The 24160-nt window shown below is 45.9% G+C and overlaps 1 protein-coding gene across 1 annotated transcript in view; it reads right to left on the bottom strand.

Annotated features, from left to right (window-relative positions):
• PIK3R4 (phosphoinositide-3-kinase regulatory subunit 4) overlaps positions 1-24160 on the bottom strand; it is a 1130409-nt gene that overhangs the window by 468863 nt on the left and 637386 nt on the right. The window contains exon 11 of the mRNA XM_069648735.1: positions 6466-6662. Within this exon, the coding sequence (XP_069504836.1) occupies positions 6466-6662 (197 nt within the window). The remainder of the gene's footprint in view (positions 1-6465; positions 6663-24160) is intronic.

The raw sequence follows: 24160 nt of genomic DNA, 5'->3' as shown, positions 1-24160 counted from the left end.
CTCACATTGACACCTCTTGAGATAAGCCTGGCTGCTCAACACGCTACCAACCTGAGTAGTACAAGCTTATACCAAAGGTTGGGTTCCTATTACCAGGAGGTCAGGGTTGTTGTAGGGCACCCAAAGGGTACTGCATACAATCTCGCCTAACACATATCCCTGTATCTGCATATGTAGCCAGCAGGAAGACCGCCAGGGGTTCCAGCGCCAGTATATAGAGCACTGGGGATAACGGGCAACCCCGTTTCGTGCCCCTGTATATCCTCCATGCTTCTGAGATATGTCTCCCTGTTTTAACTCTGGCCCTAGGGTCTTTATACAGCAACCTTATCCACCCAAGAAAAAAAACAATTGCCCATACCATAGTGGGCAAGCACCCTGCGAAGCCGATTCACGTTAACGGAGTCGAAGGCCTTAATCGCATCTAAAAGACACTATTGCGCACTCGCCCTGCACGTTACTGGTATGATCCACAATGTGATGTAGCCTCCACAAATTCCACGCGGTGGTACGCCCCAGGACATATCCCGTTTGATCCGGGTGCACTACCATGTGTATAACTCTTTTAAGCCTATTGGCAAGGACCGCTGGTAGGATTTTGCAGTCCTGATTTATCAATGAGATAGGTTTATAAGAGCTGGAGTCTAGGGAGAGATTTGCCCGGTTTCAAGATGGGTAGTATCAAGGATTTGTGCATGGTGTCTGGCAACTGGCCCATGTCCAACGCTTCCCGATATATCTCCAGTAATTTAGTAGCTAGAGTGGCCTTATACGCCTTGTAGAACTCCCTGTGTAGCCCATCGGGTCCTGGGGTCTTGGACGTCGGGAGGCTGTCTATTACCGCTTACACTTCCTCTAAGGTTAAGAGGCCCTCAAGCATCTGTGCATGCTCTGCGTCCAGATTTGGGGGATCAATCTGGTCTAATGCGTCTGCAATATCTGAGTTATGTGTCTCGCAAGTGCTCAAGTATAGGTTCTCATAGAATTCTGAAAAAACTTGGTTTATACCCTCTTGTGTCCTCACCTCTTCCCCAGCTTTATTATTGATTGCATTGATCTGGACTTTCTTAACCTCCTGTTTGGTTATCCAGACCAGGAGCATCCCTGGTTTATCCCCTTCAGCATGTAGTCTCTGCGTATATTTTGCATAGTTTAAATTTCCCAGTTTCTCCAAGGTTGCTTTGCACTGTATCCTTAGGGATAACAGTTCAGGTGGTTCCTCCCCCGCGGGCCTGCCTGTGATTCCATCCTCTCTATTTCTTGTTCAATGTCCCCAAGTTCTGCCATGACCCTCCCTTTAAGTCCCACAGTCTTCCCAATTGCTGTGCCTCTAACTACTACCTTAAAGGCGTCCCACACCATTGCTGATCTATTTACGCTGCCTGTGCTGAGGTGGAAGTATTTATCTATTGTATCTTGCAGATGCCCCTGGACCTTCCACTCCAACAGGGTTTCCGCCCTAAGCCTCCATGTCGGTATAGGGGCCATCCTTTGTGTGTACGCCCATGTTGCCGTCACCGGGGTATGGTCCGAGAGTGTTCTTGCTCTGTGCTAGTAAATTCCCCTTGTGTCTTGCTACCTGTAAAAAGATAGTCTATGCGTGTGAACGTAGCAAGTGGGGTGCTGTAATCGGTGCCCCTTACAATTCTAGTTCAGTTGCCTATGTCTGTCTCCTCCCCAGTGCAAGGATATCTTAGTGCTTGTGGGCCAACGTACCAGTGGGCCGTCACAGTGGACTGCGGCCTCCCACGTCTCATATGCAGAGGAAGCTGTGCCGATGGAGTACCTTCTGTTTGATCAGTGGTCACAGCCTATGCAGCGCCTGGCCCTCGTCCCATCCCTCGTGTTATGTTCAGTCGCTGGGCACGGGCAGCCTCTTCTACCTGTCACAGGGGGGGACCACTGCTTGTGTTGTTCTAACGGCCTCTCTCGGAGCGCTCTCTTCCTCCGATGCCCTCCGGTTTTCTCCCCTCGACCCAGCCTAGTCTTCCATGCCATGCACCACAGAGGGAGTGCGCAGCTCAGTCCTTGTGTGTCTTGGCACGAGGAGTGTGCAGCTTGTGTACAAGGTGGCCCCTCAGCCCTCTTCTCGCCAGCAGCCTTGAGTTGTCGGGGCCGGCCTAGTTGCTGTTCATTCCGGGGAGGTAAAGGGGGGCAACGTCTGTCACCTTCCCCCAGGGTCTTGGGTGGGTCCACTTCAATCCCGTCTCACAACACCCTCATACATCCGAGAGGTGCATGTTGTCTCCCTCAACCCGCCTCTCTGTAGTACCTCGGCGGCTCCAGGCTGACCGGGATCCTCTGCAATGTTCTTGGGCACAGGGTCCTCCCAAGGCTCCAGGATACTCGCCGGACAGTGCCCGTGGCACGATCACCGGTGCCCCTCGTGGTTCTGGACGGTCTCTCCCTTCGTGCTCTCCGATGCTGGCTCCTCCTAGCGAGCCGGCCGGGTGCGCCCGCCATCTTAGTGTCCACCACGCAGTTTCTTTAAAGTGCTATAATGGCAATTCTCAATCCAGATTCTTCACCAGATTTGCTCCAATCAATCTTCAGACCTTCCGACCCTTTATTTTGCGTTTCCGCGATGTTAGTGAACTAAATCAGCCAGTTTTATTGATTTGATGTCAGGATCTCTGCAGAGCACTGAAGGTCTGCAGCCTACCGCATGGAAGCCAAGCCACGCCCCCATGGTGTTCTATCCATGTATGGGAAAGGCAGCCGGGCGAGAAAGGGAAAGGGTGGGAAAATGCATTGTACAATGACTACTTTCCCTACTGTAAGGGCATAGGCCGGTGGGCCTTCCAAGGCCGAAAGGGTACGTCGAATCTTGAATTTGTCCGACGGCGCTGTCTTTTCCACCGCGTCGATGAATTGGTCGATGTCGGAAGGAAAAGGACAGAAAGAGTAAACTATTTTTAACTTGTCATAAGCAAATGGCGTAAGTCGAAATTGAACTCTGCGATAAGCGTCTGCTCACAATGGCGGAAAGAAACAATCTGAGGGACCACGACGCGTGAAGGACCATGGGTACAGTGGATGTCACACTAGGGATAGTATTACTGGCACGCCCTGAGTTTCGAAAACAACTGTAATACTCTGCAGCTTCCACTAGATGTCGGCCTATGCATAGCATGTGATCTAAGCAGATTCCACAAGCCTCAGAAATATATATACACACACACAGTTTTCCCAACTCTTATAACTTTCAAGACTGTCTTAAAAAGTCCAACCCCATTTTATGAGAGTCTCACAATGTTCAGAAGGGACAATGGGCCACCAGTGCCCAGGCGTTAAGAAGAAAAGGCGGAAAAGCAGAATAGAAGGTTCATAGTGGCAGAGTCCAACAAGATCTCTTCCTGATTTGCAATATTAAAAAAGACTGCTACATCTAAAGAATGGGGCGAGAAAAACATTTATGCTTCCAAGTGAGCACACAGAGCCATGATGTTCCTTTACTCGGAGCAATGTTTCCTTTGCACAGAAGGAACGAGTTTCAGATCCCATACCTTTGGTAATATAGGACGGAGATGGTGAAATAGGGGGTGTGGCTACAGATCCACTGAGAAGTGGTTTAAGATCTTTCATTTCTTGCATATTGATCAGCTAATACAAGTCTTATAACAGCACTTTACAGTCACAAAATATAAATATAAGTTGAAAATGCAAGAATGAAATAAGGCTCTGATCGTATGTGTAAATCGATCCATAATGAGCCCCTGGTTAACTTTCCTAAATGATGTATGGAGGAACAGAATGAAAAGCTGAAACTTAGAATAAAGCATCCTAACTTTTAGGGAGAATTCTCAGAAATCTGCTAATTCCCTTCTACCTGAGACAACCCTAGCTCTTTTTGCTGGACTTTAGGACATTTAATTTGTATCCTGGAGAGAGTGAGACCTTTTTCCCACTCTCTCATCTATTTTTCTGTAATTTGGACAGTGTGTTTCTTTAGGTTTTGGAGTCTGACAAACTCCATAGGCATCATCTTTTTTCATTGCGACACACAGCACCTTCAGTGCAGTGGCACAGGGAAGTCTTCCAGGTTTCCCAAAGGTTTAAATAACTTCTCTTGGTTAAACTACTGTTTCCAAGAGCAGTGAAATGAAATTGCCTTAATTTACATGTGTAACTTTCTAGACCCAGCAAACACCATCTTGTAAAAGGGTGCTGGAGGGGTTACTTAGTATTCCATTTGTCTAGTTTCTCAATCAATATTTTTATGTTACCCTTTCTACAATTAATGGTTGGTGGCAGTGGTTTACTTTTTACTACCATTGAGTGTTTCTATGGCGGGCTGCAATTGCAGCTGTAGTAAAGCACACATGGGGGCCCATTTTGTCAAAATAGCCCGGTTTTCTTTTTTTGCCATTTCTTGTTGGAAAAGTACTTCTTGAGGTTTACTCTGCGCGCAAAACCAGGTTTGGTCCCTTTGTTCGTTTTTAATTTGGCGGGATTCACTGCTGAAGCCCGCCTCTGGCTCCAGCGTGTCTGGCAGGGCAGGAAGCGAGGGAGGTGCCTGAAACTCCCTGTGCTTAGTCTCCTTGGAGACCCAAATGCACTCTGTAGTGATCGGCCGGCTCATTATCCGGCAAGGACAGCCATCCTGCTGTGTGAGCGACAGCTAGGCTGTGAATAAATGGGAGAAACCTCCATAAAAAGGTGAGGTATTTTGGACAGAAGGCAGAGTCGACCACTGGACAAAGGAATCCGAAGAAGAACTTGGAAGAGCTGCTTGCTGCAACTCCTGGCCCGTTGGTTTGCCCGGTGAAGCCCTGCTGCAGTGCTGAAGCTCTGAATTCGCCTCCACTAGAGAAGCCCTGCAAAGGAAAACTTCTCCCCTTGGGTTGGTGGAACCAATCGATCCCAAGATGAACTCATCTGGAAATCCTCTCTGAGCCGCCTGTACTTCCATTGCTGCTGCAGGAACCGATTGCCAGGGAGAGGAACACCAGAATCAAGTCCATCGTCTAAGTCGGCCCCGAGCTCCTGGAAGATCCTCCGGACTCTGATGAAGCAGGACTGACCAAGCCTGAGCCACCTCAACAGAGTGCTGGACCCCAGATGCGAGCAAAGTCCATAAGGTATCCGAGAACCGCGGTGGTGCTATTCGCGAGAAGCTGAAACCGCGAAGTGAGCTGATCTGAAGTTTGCCCATTGCTGCTGCCGACCTGCAAACCGTAGAGGAGTAGTTCCCAGACGTCCTCCCTCGTGTCCCCACTACTTAGGCCCAGGAACAACAGGATCTGCAGGATAGACAACAGGAACAGAATCAACTGGGACCAATTTCTTCAGACCTAAGGTACTGTGAACTAAGGGGTACTTACCTCTTGTTGTGTAGCCTTGCTAGCTCTCAGTTGAGACTTGCCCTGGTTGCCTTTTGCAGAGTTGCTTGCAGCTTTGCCCTTCACAAGCCTCCCAGCTTGTGGCCCAACAGTGATTTTATTTTCTACAAAGATTTCAAAAACATTGTGCAAGACATTTTACTTACCTTCAAGAAGTTCTTCAGCCCCCCCTAGAATTTTTTCAAGTGCCATTGGCTGTCCTGGCTCCCTGAAAGACTCTTCTAACCTCTGACTTTGTGTTGTACTATCCCCCCAAAAAGTCATACATTTTCTAATTGTATAGCTGGGAAATGGTTAATCTACATTGCATTCGGGGGTACAAAAGTACTTCCCTTCTTAAGAATATTTGTTAACCATTGTTTTATTCCCTAACCTTTTTCTTTTGACACCAAACTCAGTATATCTCTAAATGTACCAGTGATATATCAATATCCACAGTGTCCTAGTTATTTAAGTCACATCAGGGTGTAGGAAGTGTATGTGTGCCATCCCAAAAGCTTATCCACTCATGTATTGAAACTGAGAGTGTGCATTTTTGAAGTATATGTTAAATGTTACATATTTGCTCCCTTCTAAAGAACGCTTATTCAACTGGATGTTACATTAATAAATAATTGTTTAATCAAGAAACCTTGAGTGTAAGTGTTTACTTAGATACTTGTCACTGTGAAACTCTATGTTACAACCCTACAGCTCACATTGACCCCTCTTGAGATAAAACTGGCTGCTCAGTCACTCTACCAACTTGTGTAGCACAAGCTTATATCAAAGGTTGGGTTAACTATTGCCAAGAGGACAAGGTGGGTGCAGTCTCCCACAGGGTACTGCATACAATCTTATCTAACACTACAGTCAGGACTAATAAGCAACGGGGTAAACATAATATTTTGTAGACATGACCAATGCCAATATAGCACATTCCACGTGCGTAGAGAAGAAATACCATGCAAACATGGTGTTTCTGCTGGGGTGATAGCGAGGTATAAGTAGGAGAAAGCTTCCATTTACATTCTTGCTCAGTCAGATGGCATAATATTAACGGAAAGGTAACGTTGCATTAACATATTTTGTTTTCTAATTTGAAGGCAAAAAAACATAAGGGAAACTCAGGATGTCGAAGTACCTGGGGAGAAGATGAAAGCGGGACAGAGAGCGCTGCAGAGGATTCTGAACGATTAGGTTTCCCAGTCGGGTTCACTTCTTGGTCCCCAGGTGGGAGTGTTCGGGGCATAGGCAGGGCATTATTTGAAGGCTCCAAGGACCCAAACATGCTTTTCCATTCTTCGTTCACATTAGGATCAGGCTTCATAGGCTTCCTTACTGCAAAAAACAAAAAACAAATTAGACTCTCTAGAGCTAGTTCAGGTGACTCAGATTCAAGAAGACAAACACATTAATTGAATTTGAATTGAATCATTTGTAACGTGTACCAGACAAAACCAATCGTATCTGGGTGCAGCTCAAACATACTGAGGTCGACCAAGATCAACCACCTAAAAGGATCCTGCCAAATTACACAAGCACTGATGCCCAAGATCAGCCAGTTTACCAGTTATCCCAAATCTAACAGAAAAGATAAGTCTTCAGAGCTTTCCAAAAAGCAGTCAGTGTTTTTAATGCTCACATTCCTATTGGGAGCTTATTCCAGAGATTTGGACCATGTATTCCAAACCTTCGGTCACCCCTAAATACAGGTTTAGAGGGTGGGACCTGCAGCAACAGTTTGTCACAAGTACATTAACTTGCAAGTCATAACTTCAGGCCTACTGGACTGCAAATGTGTCAATGTTAAAGCGTGCCAAAGCGGGGATAGTTATAACAATGTTCATATGCAGCTCTTGTTACATAAGTTACAACATGCCAAATGACTGGTAAAAAAAACTGGTAAGAAAACGATTCCAGTGTAAACCACTAATAGAGCTAAGAGTTTAGCGTGGTACTGTTTTAGAACTTCAAATCAGATTTCGAAGACAAAAATACAGCTAGGAAAGGTTTTGAGGAAACGTAACCAAATAAATTCAAACACAATCCAAGTTTTGATACCTTTTATTGTACTCACAAAAACATCTTATGCTGTGATGGTAAAATGCATATGCCCTGTAGACTTCATCAGATGTCGGTCACACAATAAAATGAGCAACGAGAAAAAAAAAACACAAAGATGGACATATTTTACATCGAAAAAATTATATTTAGTTTTAAACTCCAGTGGTTGATGGAAAAAATACACAGGATTTTGTTCTTGGATGTCCCCTTTATCAACCGGGCGATACATTTGTAAAACAAACACACATACTTGAACCTAATACTGGGAAGGAAGCATTACTATTATTTCTATGGATTCTTCTCCCACATCCTTATCTGGATAGATATTCCCATCCCAGCGGCAGCTGTTCTCAGAATATTTCAACAGGGGACATAATATGTATACCGGAGACCATCACCCGCGGCTCTCGCGCTGTTCGACTCTGGAAATGACATTGAGAGTACACCGGTGGTACACACTATACTCCCTTCTCCACAATCCCTTCCCCCCCCCAAACAACATTTTCCCCCCGGTGCTCAGACACCAAGGGAAGCATCTATTCTATTTATGCATTTATTTATTTATTTTTAGGAGGAATCCCAAAAAAATACTAATTTCAGAACTGAATCTGAATACTATGGTTTTATTTTTTTCATCCCCCACAAAAAGTCAGTAGAAACATCATTAAAGATAGAGGTCCCCTCAAGTCTTTATGTCAGTAAGCTTTCAGAAGTGGTGCAGGACGGAAGGGAAATGAGGAATCTGTGAGAGGAGAAGTGGACCATGTGGCTAAGTGCATCTCTTGAGTGGGAGGCATTTAGTGTAGAATGTGGAACCTGAATGGCTGCGTGTTCCAGGGATGACTGGTGGGCATACAGGACGGAAGCCCTAACTAGAAAGATGCCTCTGTACTGCTTTCCTTTATTTTTCTCACGTGCCATGTAACTTGCTTTCAGATCAATAAAGCGGTTCTAACCTGCACATACCAGACTGCGGTATGCATCCTGACTTGCTTCGCGGTGCCTGGATACTACATTTTATGGCGACGAGTGGGCGCAAAGTACCCATGAAATGATGCCATGCGAAGCCAGAATGTGATGAAGGGCGCTGGTGATCCAATGCTGGTGCTGTATGTGATAAGTGCCCACTGAGTTGTTGCAGATCCAAATGTCCATGGAGCAAAGGCAGGGTGCCGGTGGTATGCCTGCTGTCAAGGGCTGCTTAATACTGGAATAGGAGATATGCATCAGTACTTGGGAGAAGGATCCACAGGGACAGAGTATTCCAAGGACAGCAAGAAAAAGGTAATGAGAGGGACCATTGGGGCTTCGGCTGCTAGCATTTCACAGGAGCCGTTGGTGAGCAGAGATGTCCACTCGGGCTCAGAGTAAATCCATGAATGAGGACGTCACACTGGAGCTGCAGGGTATAGTGGTCACAATCTTACAAAAAGCCGGGCCTGTGGTGAGTATTAGAGGTTCCATACTGACAAGAGGGACGGGAGATATGACGTTGTCCTCCTAATAAGAGTAAACGGTCCAACAATGCGCTGTGTACATCATGATGCCAGGTCACGTTTATGGGGAAGTAAATATGCACCAGTGCCCACGGGGCCGAGGAAAAGAATGGAAATCCTGGCTGGTGGCCTATCAAGGCAGTGTGTCAGTGGCATGATAAGATGCATTAATGCAGCTTTGTGTTATTTCTGGGTAGCGAAATGCAGATCAGAGGGAATATTTTTACTGTGTTATTGATCAGAGCTTTTGGAGATTCCAATAAACTGTACATTTTTCTATTTGTGCAAGTGTTTCATGGCTATTAAGCAGCAGTGACTGACACGTCTGCCTGCTGTATCGGCAGTTACGTCTCAGTTGCAGGCCTCCAAAGTAAACAGTCATGAAAGTTTATTACGCAGATGTATTGTCTGTCGAGGGAACACGATGGCAGTACATCCTGTCCTTCTCTCCGTGTGTTAGGTTCCGAGAGTGGGTTGTTCTTTGGGATCCGCATTTTGTCCTGTGGTCTGTCAAGTGTTAACACACCAATTTATATGGGAAACAAATACCTTCCAAGTGTCAAAAGTGAGGTTGAATAACCTCTTTCTATGGTTTATTGTAGTCTCCATTGAAAGAACATTACTGGGAAGTAACATTTCCTTCAATTGATTGCATCCTCCCACAGATTCCTGATCTGGCGAGACTGCCAAAGCAATGAGAGCAAAAGGAGGCGGGCTGAAAGCAAACTAAACAGGAACACTCTGCAAAGCAGCCCTTTCAAATCCGGCAACCTTGCCAGCCAAAAAATCTAGACTGTCGTGTTTAGAGAAAGCATGCAAGGATGATCGCGGAAGCGGAGAGCTTGGAGCCCGATGGCACTTCTTTCTCATCTTTTTCATGACACTCTTATGCACATGGATCTCCAGTGTGTTTCGTAACTGCACGTACCCAATCATACCAGCGAAAACGAGAACTATAATTGGTTGTCTCACAATATGGAGCCGTCTTGGTCGGGGAAGGGGAAAATAAAAAGACAGCTCAAGCAATTGGTCAAAATGTAATTCTGACTCTACATTAGGTAAGAACAGGGGCCTAACTTGAAGGGTAACCTTCTCTTTTGCATGCCTAGCGGAGGTGATTGCCACCAAGAAATGTAAGGAGTCATATCGGCCAAGAATGTAAGGGCTTGAAAGGGGAAGCCATCAGGAAAGGCAGAAACAGGTTCACGTCCCATGGCTGGAGGAAACCTTTGCCAATCCTTTTAGAAACTGGCAACCAGCACAACCTAAAAGGAAGAGACTTGCTCTGGTAACCACTTAAACAACGAGACAGAGGGCAGGTAACCTTATACCATACATACATGCAGTACCGGTCTAGCCAACAACAATTACAAAACCACAGAAGTGGAGCATGACAATGGGTCTGTGTTAAGATGGTTTTCTTGAATCTGGCCTGGTAGACAGATTTTAGGATGCCACCCTAGTTATAATGAACAGGGAGTTCTGGGGGTTAGCCAAAACCCAATCAATTTAGGTGGATGAGTAGTCAAACCTTAGTCTCAGGAGAGTGTGAGTGGGGTTATGAGCACTCAATGAGTCCACACAATATATTACACAACAATTCAATTCAGTCAGTTGTAAAAAAAAACTTAATTGGTATACAATTTTTACAAAAATGTTTTTTTTCACAGTTTTCCTTTTAAGAAAAATACTTATCTTCAATTTCGAACAACTAACTTGTCTGCAAGAAGTCCTTCCTTTTTTCCATCAACATCTACTTGTCCGATCTCGGGAAAATCCTGACTATAAATGACACCACTGCTATCACAAGTGGTCTTATCCCCACACATCAGAGCAGGCAACCAGTCCTCTGTGTCAAGTGATAGAAATTTCAAGAGGTGATGACCAAGTGATTTTGTTCACTCCTTGGCTAAGCCTGGACAGTGGAGCAAAAGGCCTTTCAAACTTTCAACCTTATCTTCTCCATTACAGTATCAACATTTATTTTGGTCAGATTTTGCTCTTATTGCAACAATCTCATTGGTGGGAAAGAGGTTTAGACGTATTCGTAGAAATTGATCTCAGTAAAATCTGTTGGAATTTTGGCAGATATCCCGAAAGCAGATTTAGTTTTCTACTTTCCATTGGTAAGTGTGCTGTTGACTGGTAACCAGATGCAATTGCGAGAGAGAGAATTTATTTTTTACTCTCGTGGGATTTAGCTTCACGTTAGCTTCCATACAGTCATTGCCACCAGCTTGGCTCTGTTTTTGGTTACCCATTTTTCCAATGTTTTACTGGACCCTCCCTGTTAGTTTCTTGTTTATAATCTCAATGATTTCCAGCCGGGCGGGTATGATGGTTTTTCTGAACAATGCCAGGCTGTTCCATTCCACAACTGCTTGGCGGGAAAGAAGGCCCCACTCTCTGCGTATAATCGGAATTGGTGCTGAATTTGGGAGTCCCAAAACTCGCTTCCAAAAAAGGCCCCCGAGCCGAGCTATACTTTCTCTTGAATGACAATGAAGGGACTACTTTTGACTTGTAGTAATTCAACACCGGCAGTTTTAGGGAGAATTCTCAGAAATGTGCCAATCCCCTCCACCTTAGAGACCCCCAGCAACTTTTCTGGATTTTGAGGACTTGATTTCTTTAACCTGGAGAGAGTGAGACTCTTTTTTTTCCCCACTCTCTCATGTATTTTACTGTGATTTTGAACACTGGGTTTCTTTTGGTTGTGGAGTCTGACAAACTTCAAAGGCATCATCTTTACATTCTGTCACACAGCACCTTCAGTACAGTGGCACAGGGAAGTCTTTCAGATTTCCCAAAGGTTTAAATACCTTCTCTTGGATAAACTACTGTTTCCCAGAGCAGTGAAGTGAAATTGACTTTACTTACTATCTTACAATAGGGTGGTGGAGGGGTTACCTAGTATTCCCTTTGTCTAGTTTCTCATGTAACATTTTTACCCTTTCCTCACTGAATGGCTGGTGGCAGTGGTTTCATTTTAACTATCGTGGTGTGCATTTACCGTGAGCTGCGTTCGCAGTTGCAGTAAAGCACCGAAGGGTGCCATTTTTGTAAAACTGGCCCTGGTCGTCTTTTTTCGCCATTTCTTTGTGGAAAGGTCCTTCTTGAGATTTACTCGGCGCACTAAACCAGGTTTGGTCCCATTGTTCGCTTTGCCTTTGGCAGGATTCACGAGTGAAGGCCGCCTCTGGTCCAGGGTTTCTGAGGTGGGCAAGAAGTGAGGTAGGTGCTCAAATCTCCCTGTGCTTAAGTCTCCTAGGAGACCCAAATACACTCTGTGATGATTGACCGGCTGACTGCCCGGCAAGGACAGCCACCCTGCTGGGTAACTGACAGCTAGGCTGGAATGAATGGGAGAGAACTGAATAAAAGGCTAGGCTTTTGGCTTGGAAGGCAAGTCGACCACTGGATGAAGTAACCAAAGAACTTGAAGAGGACGCCTGCTGCAGCTCCTGGACCGTTAGTTTGCCCAGTGAAACTCTGCTGCTGTGCTGAAACTCCAAATTTGTATCGACAGAGAAGCCCCAGCAAGGACGACTTCTCCCCTTGAGTTGGTGGGACCAATCAACTCCAAAGTAAGCCACCTGGAAATTCTCTCAGAGCTGGTTGCATTTCCACAGAGTTGCTGCTGGAAACCGAAACGCCAGAGAGAGGAACATCAGATTATGTGCGTTGCTTTTAAGTTGGCCAAGAGCTCCAGGAAGATCCTCCGGACTCCCAGGAAGCAGGACTGACCGAGCCTCAGCCCTCTCAACAGAGTGCTGGCCCCCAGACACAAGGAACGTCTATCTCGACAGCCAGAAACCACTGTGTTGCTATTTGCGGTAGTCCAGAGGAGCTGAAACACCAAAGTGCCACTTGTTTGAAAGATTGCCGGTTGCGAGCGGGGACCATCCCATTGAAGTGCAGGAGTCCCCAGAAATCCTCCCTCTTGTCCCCACGGCTGAGGCCCAGGAACAGTGAGATCTGCAGAGCTGCACAGGAACAGAGGCCATCTATTGCACTTTTTCCTCAAAACAAAGGTACTGTAAAGTCTGAGAGTACTTACCTCTTATTGAAGAGTTGCATGCATCTTCTACTACTCACAAAGACTTCTAAAACATTGTGCAAAAACTTTTCTACTTACCTACCCGAAGTGCTTCATCCTATATAAGACTTTTGACCATTGACTTTGGTCTCGCCTGTTAGACTGAATGACTCTGCTTAGGGGATAGAAAAATATTTGCCTGCTTAAGAATATTTGTGGTCTCTTGTTTGTTCTTATAACCTTTTCCTTTTACCAACCTCTAACAGTATTTAAGCGCTCATCCCAAGAATGCTCTTATTTTAAGATTCCTTTGGTTACTCAATTTCTAAAAGGGCTCACAAATATGTTCCTGCCTTCACCATTTCAGGTTCCGGTTTGGGTCCTTAACTAGGTCTTAAAGTTACTGATGGGTACTCCGTTTGAACCATTGCACTCATGTCCATTGAGGCTGTTATCCTTTAAGACTGTGATGTTGATTGATCTTACATCTGCAAGAAGAGTGAGCATTCTTGGGATGAGCGCTTAAAGATTGAGAGCGCTGCCAGGTAACCTTTAGTGGTCCCCACCTGAAGACCCTTGTGGGCTAAAGAAAGCAAAAGGGACAGAACATCCGGAGTTTAACAATGAAAAGGATTAACATTATTTTCTCATCACCAGTCACAGAACTTATTCCAATGGCAACGGTACAAAGACTTTGTTGCCGGCCGCCTGGCCGGAAGCAACACCTCCATGACGTCTTCCGGGAGGTCCCAATCCTTGTATCTCAACCTTTCAGAAACCATGCGTGAAGGTTGAGAGCCTTGACCTCGGTTGGGAGAACCTGACCTCCCTCTCGCGAGAGAAGATCCTACCTTTGGGGAAGAAACATCAGAGGACATAAGGATATTTCCAGATGATCCGGGTACCACGATGTCATGGCCCCATCCGTCTTAACCTCCTGAGAACATGAGGAATGACGGGGACTGGAGGAAGCATGTACAGTAGTGGGAATTCCCAATCCACCACAAACACGTCTCCTATAGCTCCTCTCAGAGGAAATTCCCTTGAGCAGTACTGCTCACACTTCCGGTTGGTACCGGTCGTGAACAGATCCACGTGCGGTGTTCCCTAAAGGGCGAATATCTCTTGAAGGACTTCCAGAGCCATTTCCCACTCGTGGGAGACTGCGCTCTGCCTGCTCAGAGCGTCCGCCGCCGTCCGGCCGGATGAACCACAGTCAGGGTGATTCCTTCCTGAATTGCCCAAAACCAGAGCTGCATCGCCTCTCTGCACAGTGGTAGGGACCCTACACCTCCTCTCTTGTTTAGGTAATGCATGGCCACCATATTATCTGTCATTATCAGGACATTCTTACCCCATACAGATGGCAGAAAAGCCTTCAGTGCTAGCCTGATTGCTCTCAGCTTCAAAAGATGGATGTTAAGTTTGGACGCCAACATAGACCAACGACCGCTGGTGACCAGATCATTGGCGTGTGCTCCCCATCCGGTGAGGGAAGCGTCCGTCACTACAGTTACCTCCGGCCATGGCTGCCAAAAACATTTTCCCTTCATGAGGTTTTCCTCACAGGCCCACCACAGAAGATCCTGTGAGACCCTGACCGGAACCTGAAGGCGATCCGACATCTTGCCTGAGAATTGGGAACATCGAGTCCTGAGCGCCCATTGAAAGGGCATCATTATCAGACGGGCCTCTGGCACCAGAAAAATGCAGGATGCCATGAGGCCGAGCAACCTTAAGAATTCGAATGCCGGAAGACTCTGGGCATTCTGAAATTCGGTAACCATCTGGAGAATGTTCTGAGCCCTCACCTTGGGTGGCGAGCACTAAGGCAGCCCTGATGAACTGGAGCTGTTGGGAAGGTGACATATGGGACTTCTTGAAATTGAGGGAGAAGCCCAGTCTGTGAAGGGAGTGACAGGTAACATTGAGACGATCCAAGGCTTGTTCGGGAGAACGCGCCCTGATCAGACAATCATCCAGGTAGGGGTAGATGTGAATTCCCCCCCCCCCCCCTCCTGAGATGCGCTACCACTACCACCATCAGTTTGGTGAATACCCTCGGGCGGAGGTCAAACAAAGTGCGATCCGCCAACGGCATACCTCAGGTATTTCCTGTGCTTGAGATGGATCGGCACATTAAAATAAGCACCCTGAAGGTCCAATAAAACCAAGCAATCCTGAAGTTGGAGGGCCTGAAGGAAGTGAGAAAGAGTGACCATCTTGAATTTGTCCTTCCTGAGGAACTTGTTGAAGTATCTCAAATCCAAGATGGGTCTCAGTCCCCCGTCCTTTTTGGGAATCAAAAAATAAGGGGAGTACCAGCCCTAGTTCCTCTCCGCTACAGGCACTGGTTCTATAGCGCCTTTCTCTAGAAGGGTTAATATTTCCTGCACAAGGAGCGGATCTGGAACCCTCATGGTTCCACCGTTGCCAGGGACTGCGCCAGTAGATTTGGCACTGACGGCGCCGAAGAGGTCGATGTCGGCAACAGCGCCGAAGGCATCGAGGGCCTGATCGTGGTGGAGGACCCAACAGGCACCATCAACTACAGTGGCGTTGATGGCATCGAGGGGTTGGACAGTAACAATGGAGATGAAGACCGTGACCTCACTTCACATCTCGAGCGATCCTTAGCAACCTTGTCTGAACAAGGCCGTGAAGGCTCTCGATGAGGATTGCACCGTTTACCTAGGGGCGCGCGAGTATCCAGCCGAGACAGTTCCCGGCCAGCTTCAATAGAAGGCGCGGACAAGGATGTGGCCTGACTTTCGAAAATGTCAAGCATTTTCATCCGGAAAGCTTCCCACTCTGCAGGCGTCAAATAATTGGACGGGCAACTCACCCTATCGAGGGTGCCGCCTGAAGACGACGGCCAGCGTTGCCTTCTCCTCGAGCGCTTCGACGAGGCAGATGAGTGGCAGGAAACCCTCCTGGACCGAGAACGGTTTGCCTTCTTCCTCTGAGGAGAGTCACCTCTCGACTCATCGGTCGAAGGCCCAGCAGGTCGGGACTTATGGGGCTCGGACACCTTACCTACCTCGAGTTTCCCCTTTCGTTCCTTTCTGTATTTTCTTGATGCTGATGCTGTGATCCCTGAAATCCAGTGATTAACGAAACCAGCTCCAACTCTGAACATTCAATGGAATACTGGGATAGGTTCATCAAGTATTGTGTCATTTGTGTTTCGTCATTTGCTACCGATACTGTAATCCCCACGTGTCCCGCTTGCCTGGTCATTGTTGCGGGTTCAAGGGCTCGCAAAGTAGCTTTCCTTAATACCTTTCCCGGAGCAGGTTTGGTTGGGCTCTTTCCATGTCCAGTGTAAGAAGAGAGTTTTGGGCTAGTTCTGGAACCAGTATTGAATTCTTTACTGCGTCTTTCTTCTTCTTCCTTTGCGAAAAGATAGAAAAGTCTTGGTTCATCACCTCAAAAGATTTTTGATTTCTTCTCGGGATTAAATCTAGGTCAGTCTCCCTGGTTTCAGGTGAGAGTTCATGGACTTTGAACGTGACACAGCCGTTAACCCCTCTTCATTTTTTCGGAATCAAATTTTGTGTGTTCACATACTTTGCTCGTGAAGTTTCAACACTGATGGACCCGTACCTCATTTTCCAGGCACTATTTTTTGAATTTTCCATTGCTTCTACAGTAAAGTCCACTTGTGTATTCTCCCACGACAGTCTGCCTGGATTATCAACAAAAGGAACACGAGGCAGGCTTTCCTATTATTGTTGCATTTTCTGGGAAGAAGGAATATTTCCCCAAATTATAGTTCATTGTTTCATTGGTGGTGATTAATAATTCTGTAAACAGGATTTTCGAATGCATCATGACCATCAAGGTCATGTCATCTTTCAATGTATCCTTTAATGATTTGTACAATTTAGTGAACGGTGCAAAAGCAATAGTTCGCGTCAACAATATTGTAAGTAGATCAGGTTTCTTCTTTTTATTTTCTCGTTCTGTTGACACATGCGATTGCTCTAGCTGTTTGTTGTTATCTTGGCAATATGAAATAGAGGAATCCAGTGAGGAATCTAGAATATGGATGGTGTTTAGGCCGAGTTTCGGCAATTGTTTATCACCTACCAAGGTACTTGGTTCAGGTCTCACAATACTTGGGAGCCTTTTAGGGTCAGGTGGCTGATGCTCTCTCTTAACCTCTTTAGGCATAAGAGCCATACGTTTAAGTCTTCCTGCCTCAAATTGCAGTTTTGTTATAGGCTCCACAACCATTTCCATTTGCTCTGGAGCCTGTTACGCTCACCTTGTCTCTGCGGGGGCATCGGGCGCTGTTGGGCGATAGACAATCTTCCACTGGTCGGGATAGCTCTGGTCAATCTCCCCGAGATCTGCTCATGATATTTTGTAATGATGGACTCTCCGTCCTGCTGTTCTTGCAGGGGCGCTATTCTTCCTAGGACCAGTTACTTCACTGGTTCCCGATGAGGACTGACCCAAGCTGCTGTGGTAGTCCTGTCAGTTGCTGCTTATCCTTTCTTCAGCAGTTTGTTATGTCTTTGTCCCTTATGTGCTCCTTATCTTCCTCCGTGTTGTTAGTTGTTAATTCTTACTGCCCGTGTGTCAACGTTGCCCCTTTTCCTTCTTTTGGTGTTGTGGCGGGTTTTGTGTTATTCGTTAAAATGCTTGTTGTCCTTGCATTAACGCTGTTTCTTTATCTCCCCAGGTGTTGATGCGGCTCTGAAATTGTAGTACAGTATGCAGAATCGGCCACAATGAGGAGAAGGGGAACCGCAGCTGATGTGGACGCCGCAGGATGCAGAAGACATGAGTAACAGGTATGTAAGCTCAAACGTGAGCGCAAATTACTTGGGCGCTGCGCATGGCTTCCATGTGCTAACCTTTCTCCTTTCTTTTCTTTGCAGCGCAGCGGTCGAAGTAAGGCGTCGGGTCCAACGGTAAGTATTTGCAGGTTTCCAGGTTTTTTCTCCACTCTTACAAGTGCGGTTGGTTCTGCATCTATGGGTAAGTTACTGCTCTACCAGGTTCTCTTGTAGATGAGGATGTTTCATCTGCAGACTGGATCACAGTGAGCGTCACGTTGCAAAGCAAAGTAACGCGAAGCACGGACGAGTGTAAGGACGGGGTTTAAAAAGCCTTGAGCTGTTTAGCCCCGCCCTTAGGTAGTCTGGCTGTACACACCTTGCCACATGAGATGGAAGATGCTGGACACACTCTGCCAAACCCAATGCACAATGCACGAGCAGAACGAGGCCGGCAGTTAGAGAGGGTTAATGCTCCACATGGTTTGGCCCTTCTCATGAGCCTGGCGCCCCAGAGGCGCCAGGACAACACCCACCTGGCTCCGTGATGCATCGCATAGGGATTTCTGGATTCCCCCAAGGAGCCCCTTGAATAGGAGCGGATGGGCATTTGTGCCCCTGACTGGGTGACCATAACAGAGCCAGAGCGCAAACCTGCTGTAGGTCTTTTGAAGATGTGAGGGCGCTCCTCACACATCTGGATAGTTTGAGCAGGGGGAGGGGCCGCCTAAAGACCTCTTTGCTCCTAGTCTCATCCATGACATGCATCGATGTATAATGAGGGGTTGCTGTTTTTGAGGGGACTTGGTGCATTAGAGTTCTTTGTGATGGAGTGGTCTTAAATTGATGAATTTGCAAAGTGCCATCTTTTAATCGGTAGCACAGAGTCATTTACTCCTGATTTAGGCAACTCATTCATAGTAGAGGCAACACTATCCTTAACTACTTCAAGGATTACTGCATCGGAAAGTTCTCCTGACGGGTCGGGGGGGGTAGCGATTTCCCTGGCTTAGATTGAAAGAAGACTCACAAGCTCAGGGCGGAGCGAGGTGCTTTTACAGTCGCTTTTCTGTAAGTTGCAGGTGGATTTGTTAGTTTGCTCCCTCTTCGTTCGGATGGTTTAAATGCAATATTCCCAAGCAATAAGGAGTCTCTCACTTTCTCCTTTGTTTTCAATAGGCTTAATGATGCCATGTTGCCATGTTTAGTGTAAATAATTTTTCTCTGGGAGGTGTGGACGGACGTTCATCCTCAGTGAGTACTGTTTTGCGGGTACTTGCATCCGCATTGGGGTTCTCAAGTTGTATTCCAGATAAGACATCAGCCCTGATGACTGGAAACAATTGGATAGTGACCTGCCCCTCAGAGTCCAGCTCATGGGCCATTTCGTCTGGATGAGGTATAGATGTAGTTTCCAGGAGCTTCTAGTGGAATTTGGTGCTGTGCAAAGTCCAGGGCATAAGGGCAGACGTTATGCCCTGGACCACTAAAACAAGGCTCTGGCACTCGGGCGGCTCCAAGATGGTTTGATACCGAGGGCTGCCAGGTCGGGCAGGGTGAATGGGAAACAGTGGTTTCGGGGCTACAGGAAAGCCCAAGGAGGTAGTCACGTTAATGTCGGCAGCCTGGGGTAGATTTTCATTGTTCCTGCAACTTCTTTTTTCTTCAAGCTCACCGCCCTGAGAAGTGGTCAAACTCACTGGTGGCTCTGCTTTAGAAGCTACCATTTGGATGGATGTTTATTGTGTGGTCGAGGGATTGGGGAATGTTAAGGATAATTCTGATCAAAGTGCTAATTCCCTTCACCTTACAGACCCCCAGCAACTTTGCTGGATTTTGAGGACTTGATTTTTTTACCTGGAGAGAGAGTGAGCCTTTTTTCCCACTCTCTCACGCATTTTGATGTGTGTTTTACTCTTTCTAGACCCAGCACACACTATCTTACAATAGAGTGCTGGAGGGGTTACCTAGTCTTCCCTATGTCGAGAAACTCATGTAGCAGTCAAATGCTACCCTTTCCTATCTAAATGGCTGGTGGACGTGGTTTTACAACAAACTACCATTATTTGTCCCCACCACAAACACTGGTAGCTAAAAGTTACGGGAGCCATTTTTTTCAAGATGGTGCCTAAGCCCCCTTTGTTTAAACAGGTCCCGGTCTTCTTTTTTCACCATTTATTTTTGGAAAGGTCCTTCTAGAGTCTGTCTCTGCGTGGCAAACCAGGTTTGGTCCCTTTGTTTCTGTGCCTTTGGCAAGCTTCAGGACCGAGTTTCTGGGGTGGGCAGGAAGTGTGGGAGGTGCCTGAAACTCCCTGTGCTTAGTCTCCTAGGAGACCCAAATGCACTTTGGTGTGATTGGCTGGCTGACTGTCCGGCAAGGACAGCACCCTGCTGGGTGAGTGGCAGCTAGGCTGGAATGAATGGGAGAAAACTGTTTAAAAGGCGAGTCTCTTGGACTGAAAGGCAGAGTCGCCCACTGGAACGAAAGAACCCAAGACAAGCTGGAAAAGGACGGCTGCTGCAACTACTGGAACGTTGGATTGCCCGGTGAAGCCCTGCTGCAAGTCCGAATCGCCAAGTTTACCTCGACAGAGAAGCCCTTCAAGAACGACTCCTTCCTTTGAGTTGGTAGGACCAATAAACTCGTAAGCCACCTGTATACCATTCTCGGACCTGGTTAGGATTAACCAGCTTGTGTGCTTGAACAGCAACCGGAATCGAAGATCTGCCAATTTCCCAGCTTTGTGACCAGTCCCTGTGCAGTGCAGTGCAGGAGTCCCCCGACGTCCTCCCACTTGTCCCCACGACTGAGGCTCAGGAACAGCGAGATCTGCAGGACTGCCAGGAACAGAAGTCTCCAGCTGCATATTTTTCTTCAATATAAGGTATTGTGAAAACACGACCGAGAACTTACCTCTCACCGTGAAAGTTCATGGAACTTTGGCAACTTGCAGGCCTAGTCAGCTTGTGACCAGACATACAAACCTTTCTTCTGTGAACTACTTCTAAGAACTGTGGCAAAGACTTTTCCGTTTTAAATACCAGAACCGTTTTTACTTATATAAGACACTAGCCCATTGACTTTGGCCTACCTATTGCATTGAATCAACTCCTCTGGTAAACAAACTATTTGCACTGTTTTAGAGTAACTGTAATATTCGTTATTATTAACTTATGCCTTTTTACTCCTACTTCAAGGGAGCTCAACTGCTTAGTAATTAGTATTGTAGTATACTTTTTGTGTGATATTGGTTACCTCATTTAGAGAATGCTTTATTAATGATTGTGTAATAAATTAATAAGTGCTTTTACCAAGAAACCTTGAGTATAAGTGACCATCTGAATACTTGTCATTGTAAACCTTTATGTAACACCCTTACAAGCGCACATTCCCTTTTGAGATAAGCTTGGCTGCTCAGCTCGCTACTAAAAACTGTATGGTACAGACTTATACCAAAGGTTGGTTTTGCTTACACCTGTAGTCTTAGTTGTGTGTAGTGGTCCCAAAGGGTACTGCATACAAACTCTGCCTAACAGGGAACAATTCCCCATTCTCTGGAACTGTCCATGGCCGTGCGTGGCTTGTGCTATTTGTTTAGGCCTTCGAACATACTGAAAAATGAAATAAACAGGTAGTAATATTACACAATACTCACAAATATATACAATCACCAGCAGGTGCACGTATTATACTTCATCAAATAACTTAAATAAATGCAGGCAAGGAAAATAGATGTTGTAAGGATGGGAACCAATCACAACTTCATTATCCTAACTTTTGAAGTCCAAACTCTAAGATGAATGGGGCATTGAGCCCAAAAGTCACAGGGTCCAACACAGTGTTTCTCAGAATATTTACTCTTTAGGAAGGACGCAACGGATTTGTGGTAGTTTCAAACTAATACAAAAGTACAACATTTACCAGTAAAGAGGGTAAATTCTCTCATTTGTCAAGACCCAAGGGTAACCCAGGGGCAGGAAACCGTGCCCGTGGTCGACGACCAAAGGTGAGAGGAGGGGAGACGGGAGAAAAAGGGACTTGGTCCCAATGTTATCCTACGGCACACAGGGGTGGACGTACACACTGATGATTACTCACCCCCCTGACTCAGATTTTTCCAGATGTCTTTGTGAAACATCTGGGGATCTCTGGGGGCTCTATTCTTCCACCCTTAGTTCCGGTAAGAGGTGCTGAGGTGTTGTGGGTTCAAGGATTCTTCCGTTTGGAAGCAGCTGCAAGTTGCAACCTTTCAACGAACAAATGCAGAAACCACCAATGCAGACCTCCTCTGGACACTACCTGGGAGAAAGGAAGCAGAGTTCCAGCGACAATCACAGTTTACAGGCGAGGACAGGCGTCCTTCCAGTTAAGATTACAGTAGCTGCTTCAAGACAGGTTCCCTTGAGGGTAGGAAGCTGACATTCGGGGAGAATGCAACTTGTGATACGAGCTGGCGACCACCAAAGTTCTGTGTGTGAAAGAGAAACGGCAACGGTTCTGGCGAGTTAGCCCATGAGAGAGCTGATCAATCCATCCGGCAGTTCAGGGATACTTCCGAAGGCTATGAAGGGCTGGACACACGAGAAGGCGTTGAGACTAGATGGTCCCACTAGTCCTTGGGCTGAAGCACCGCTCAGGGTTTCAGCGATCAGAAAGAGGAGCATGACTTCACCAGTTCAGACACTGGAGAGCATGCTGGGTCACTTGAGGAGGAGACTTTGTGTCATCAACAGTTGTTAGGCAAGAATTGATATAGTACCCTGTGGGAGACTACACAACCCTTATCATCTTGGTATTAGGTAACCCACCTTTTGGTATAGGCCTGTACTACACAAGTTGGGAGGGTGGCTGAGCAGCCAGGCTTATATCAAGAGGGGTAAATGTGAGCTGTAGCATTGAAATCCACAAATGCAAGTAGCCAAGTAACACTTATACTCAAGGTTTGTTGTTAAAATAATTATTTAACAGTAGTTTTTAAATAAGCATTCTTTAAAAAGGGCAATATATGTAGCAATCAAATACACTTCAAAATACTTTCTCAGAATAAACACAAATCAAGTAGATACTCTTTAGCGATAGTTTATACACACTTCCTACACCCTGAAGTGACTTCACTAACTAGGACAGTATTTGCATGTCATATATCACTTGTATACTTTGTAAATTCTGTGGTTGGTAGAAAGGAAAGGTTAAAGGAAGGAAACAGGTTAAACAGGTTTGCAGAGCATGTGAGCACTTTTAAATGTCCCAATTGTAAGAGGATTCAATTCAACACTACAGCTAAGTCAATGCCTAGTCTGGGATACTGAATGGAAAGTATTATTAATAGATCTTTATGTCCAGTTCATGAGTTCTGGATGACTACCCCTATATAACACCCCTCTCTTAGAATCCCCCTGACCCCACTGAGCCAAGAAGTAGTTCTGTTTTGCAAGTTTAAAAGGTTTATTTGAAAATTTAAACAATATATATAGATCACACTTTATAATAAATTAATATCTGAATATCACACTTAATCTGAGCAGTAATCAATAATGGATAGTCTGGCACTAGCACACTTCTTTATAATCAATGATAAGTGGGTATAGGATGGATAAGATAGCAACAATACTTTTATGGTTTCAAATAGATGCAATGTGGAATGAAAATGCAGTACAGAAAATAACTTGATAGGATTTCAGCAAAAGACAATGTAATCACTTTCTTGGACAATTCACCCCCCCTTTATGCAATGTAAGGAGATGAAGAGGAGAGCACACAGTTCTTAGGAATGCAATCCAATAGAATTCAGTTCAATTCCCCCCCAGCAGCTTATACAACAGAAAGGAGTTTTGAAACAGGCAAAATGCTTTGAATATGGTGACAATGAAGTGAGAAATATGCTGAAAATGCTTTTAATTCCCTTCAGGAGGTTCAGGGTGAGTGGTATCTAGTTAATATTAGTTCAGGCTCACTCTAGCAATGATTCAGGGATGGTTCTTAAGAGGCAAATGGAATTTTAGCAGTTCAGGCAAAAGCTGCTGATTTTTACAGGTGGCTGAAATCAGGCCAAATCGCAAATCGCGGTGAAATTCGCGAGTGCGTGAATCGTGATTACGGAGGCACTATAAGGAGTAGCAAGTCGGTTTCAGGTTCTTTGGAAAGTTAAATCAAGTTCCTAGCACAAATGGTTACGGAGTTATGAACGATTTTGTAAAGGTTGTTTTTCGGATTTGAAATTTTAAAAGTTCAAAGCGACAGGTTACAGCTTGCAGCTAGAAAATGACAAGTGACAGTTCTACTTAGGTTAAATAGATTGAATTACATTATATTAAACTAAGGGATATGTTCTGAGTTTTGCTGAGTACTCACAAGAGATTTTGGACAGGAAGGCGACCTTGTCACGGATCCGGTCACTGCGCACAGCACTTCACAGAGATCTGGTCTCCGGTTCCGAGTACAGCTCTGCT

This window comes from Ambystoma mexicanum, chromosome 2q (genome assembly GCF_040938575.1).
Source record: "Ambystoma mexicanum isolate Mex_15411 chromosome 2q, UKY_AmexF1_1, whole genome shotgun sequence".
In the NCBI taxonomy this organism is placed as follows: Eukaryota; Metazoa; Chordata; class Amphibia; order Caudata; family Ambystomatidae; genus Ambystoma; species Ambystoma mexicanum.
The sequence above is the reverse complement of the archived record's forward strand: the minus strand, read 5'-3'. Positions and strand labels throughout refer to the sequence as shown.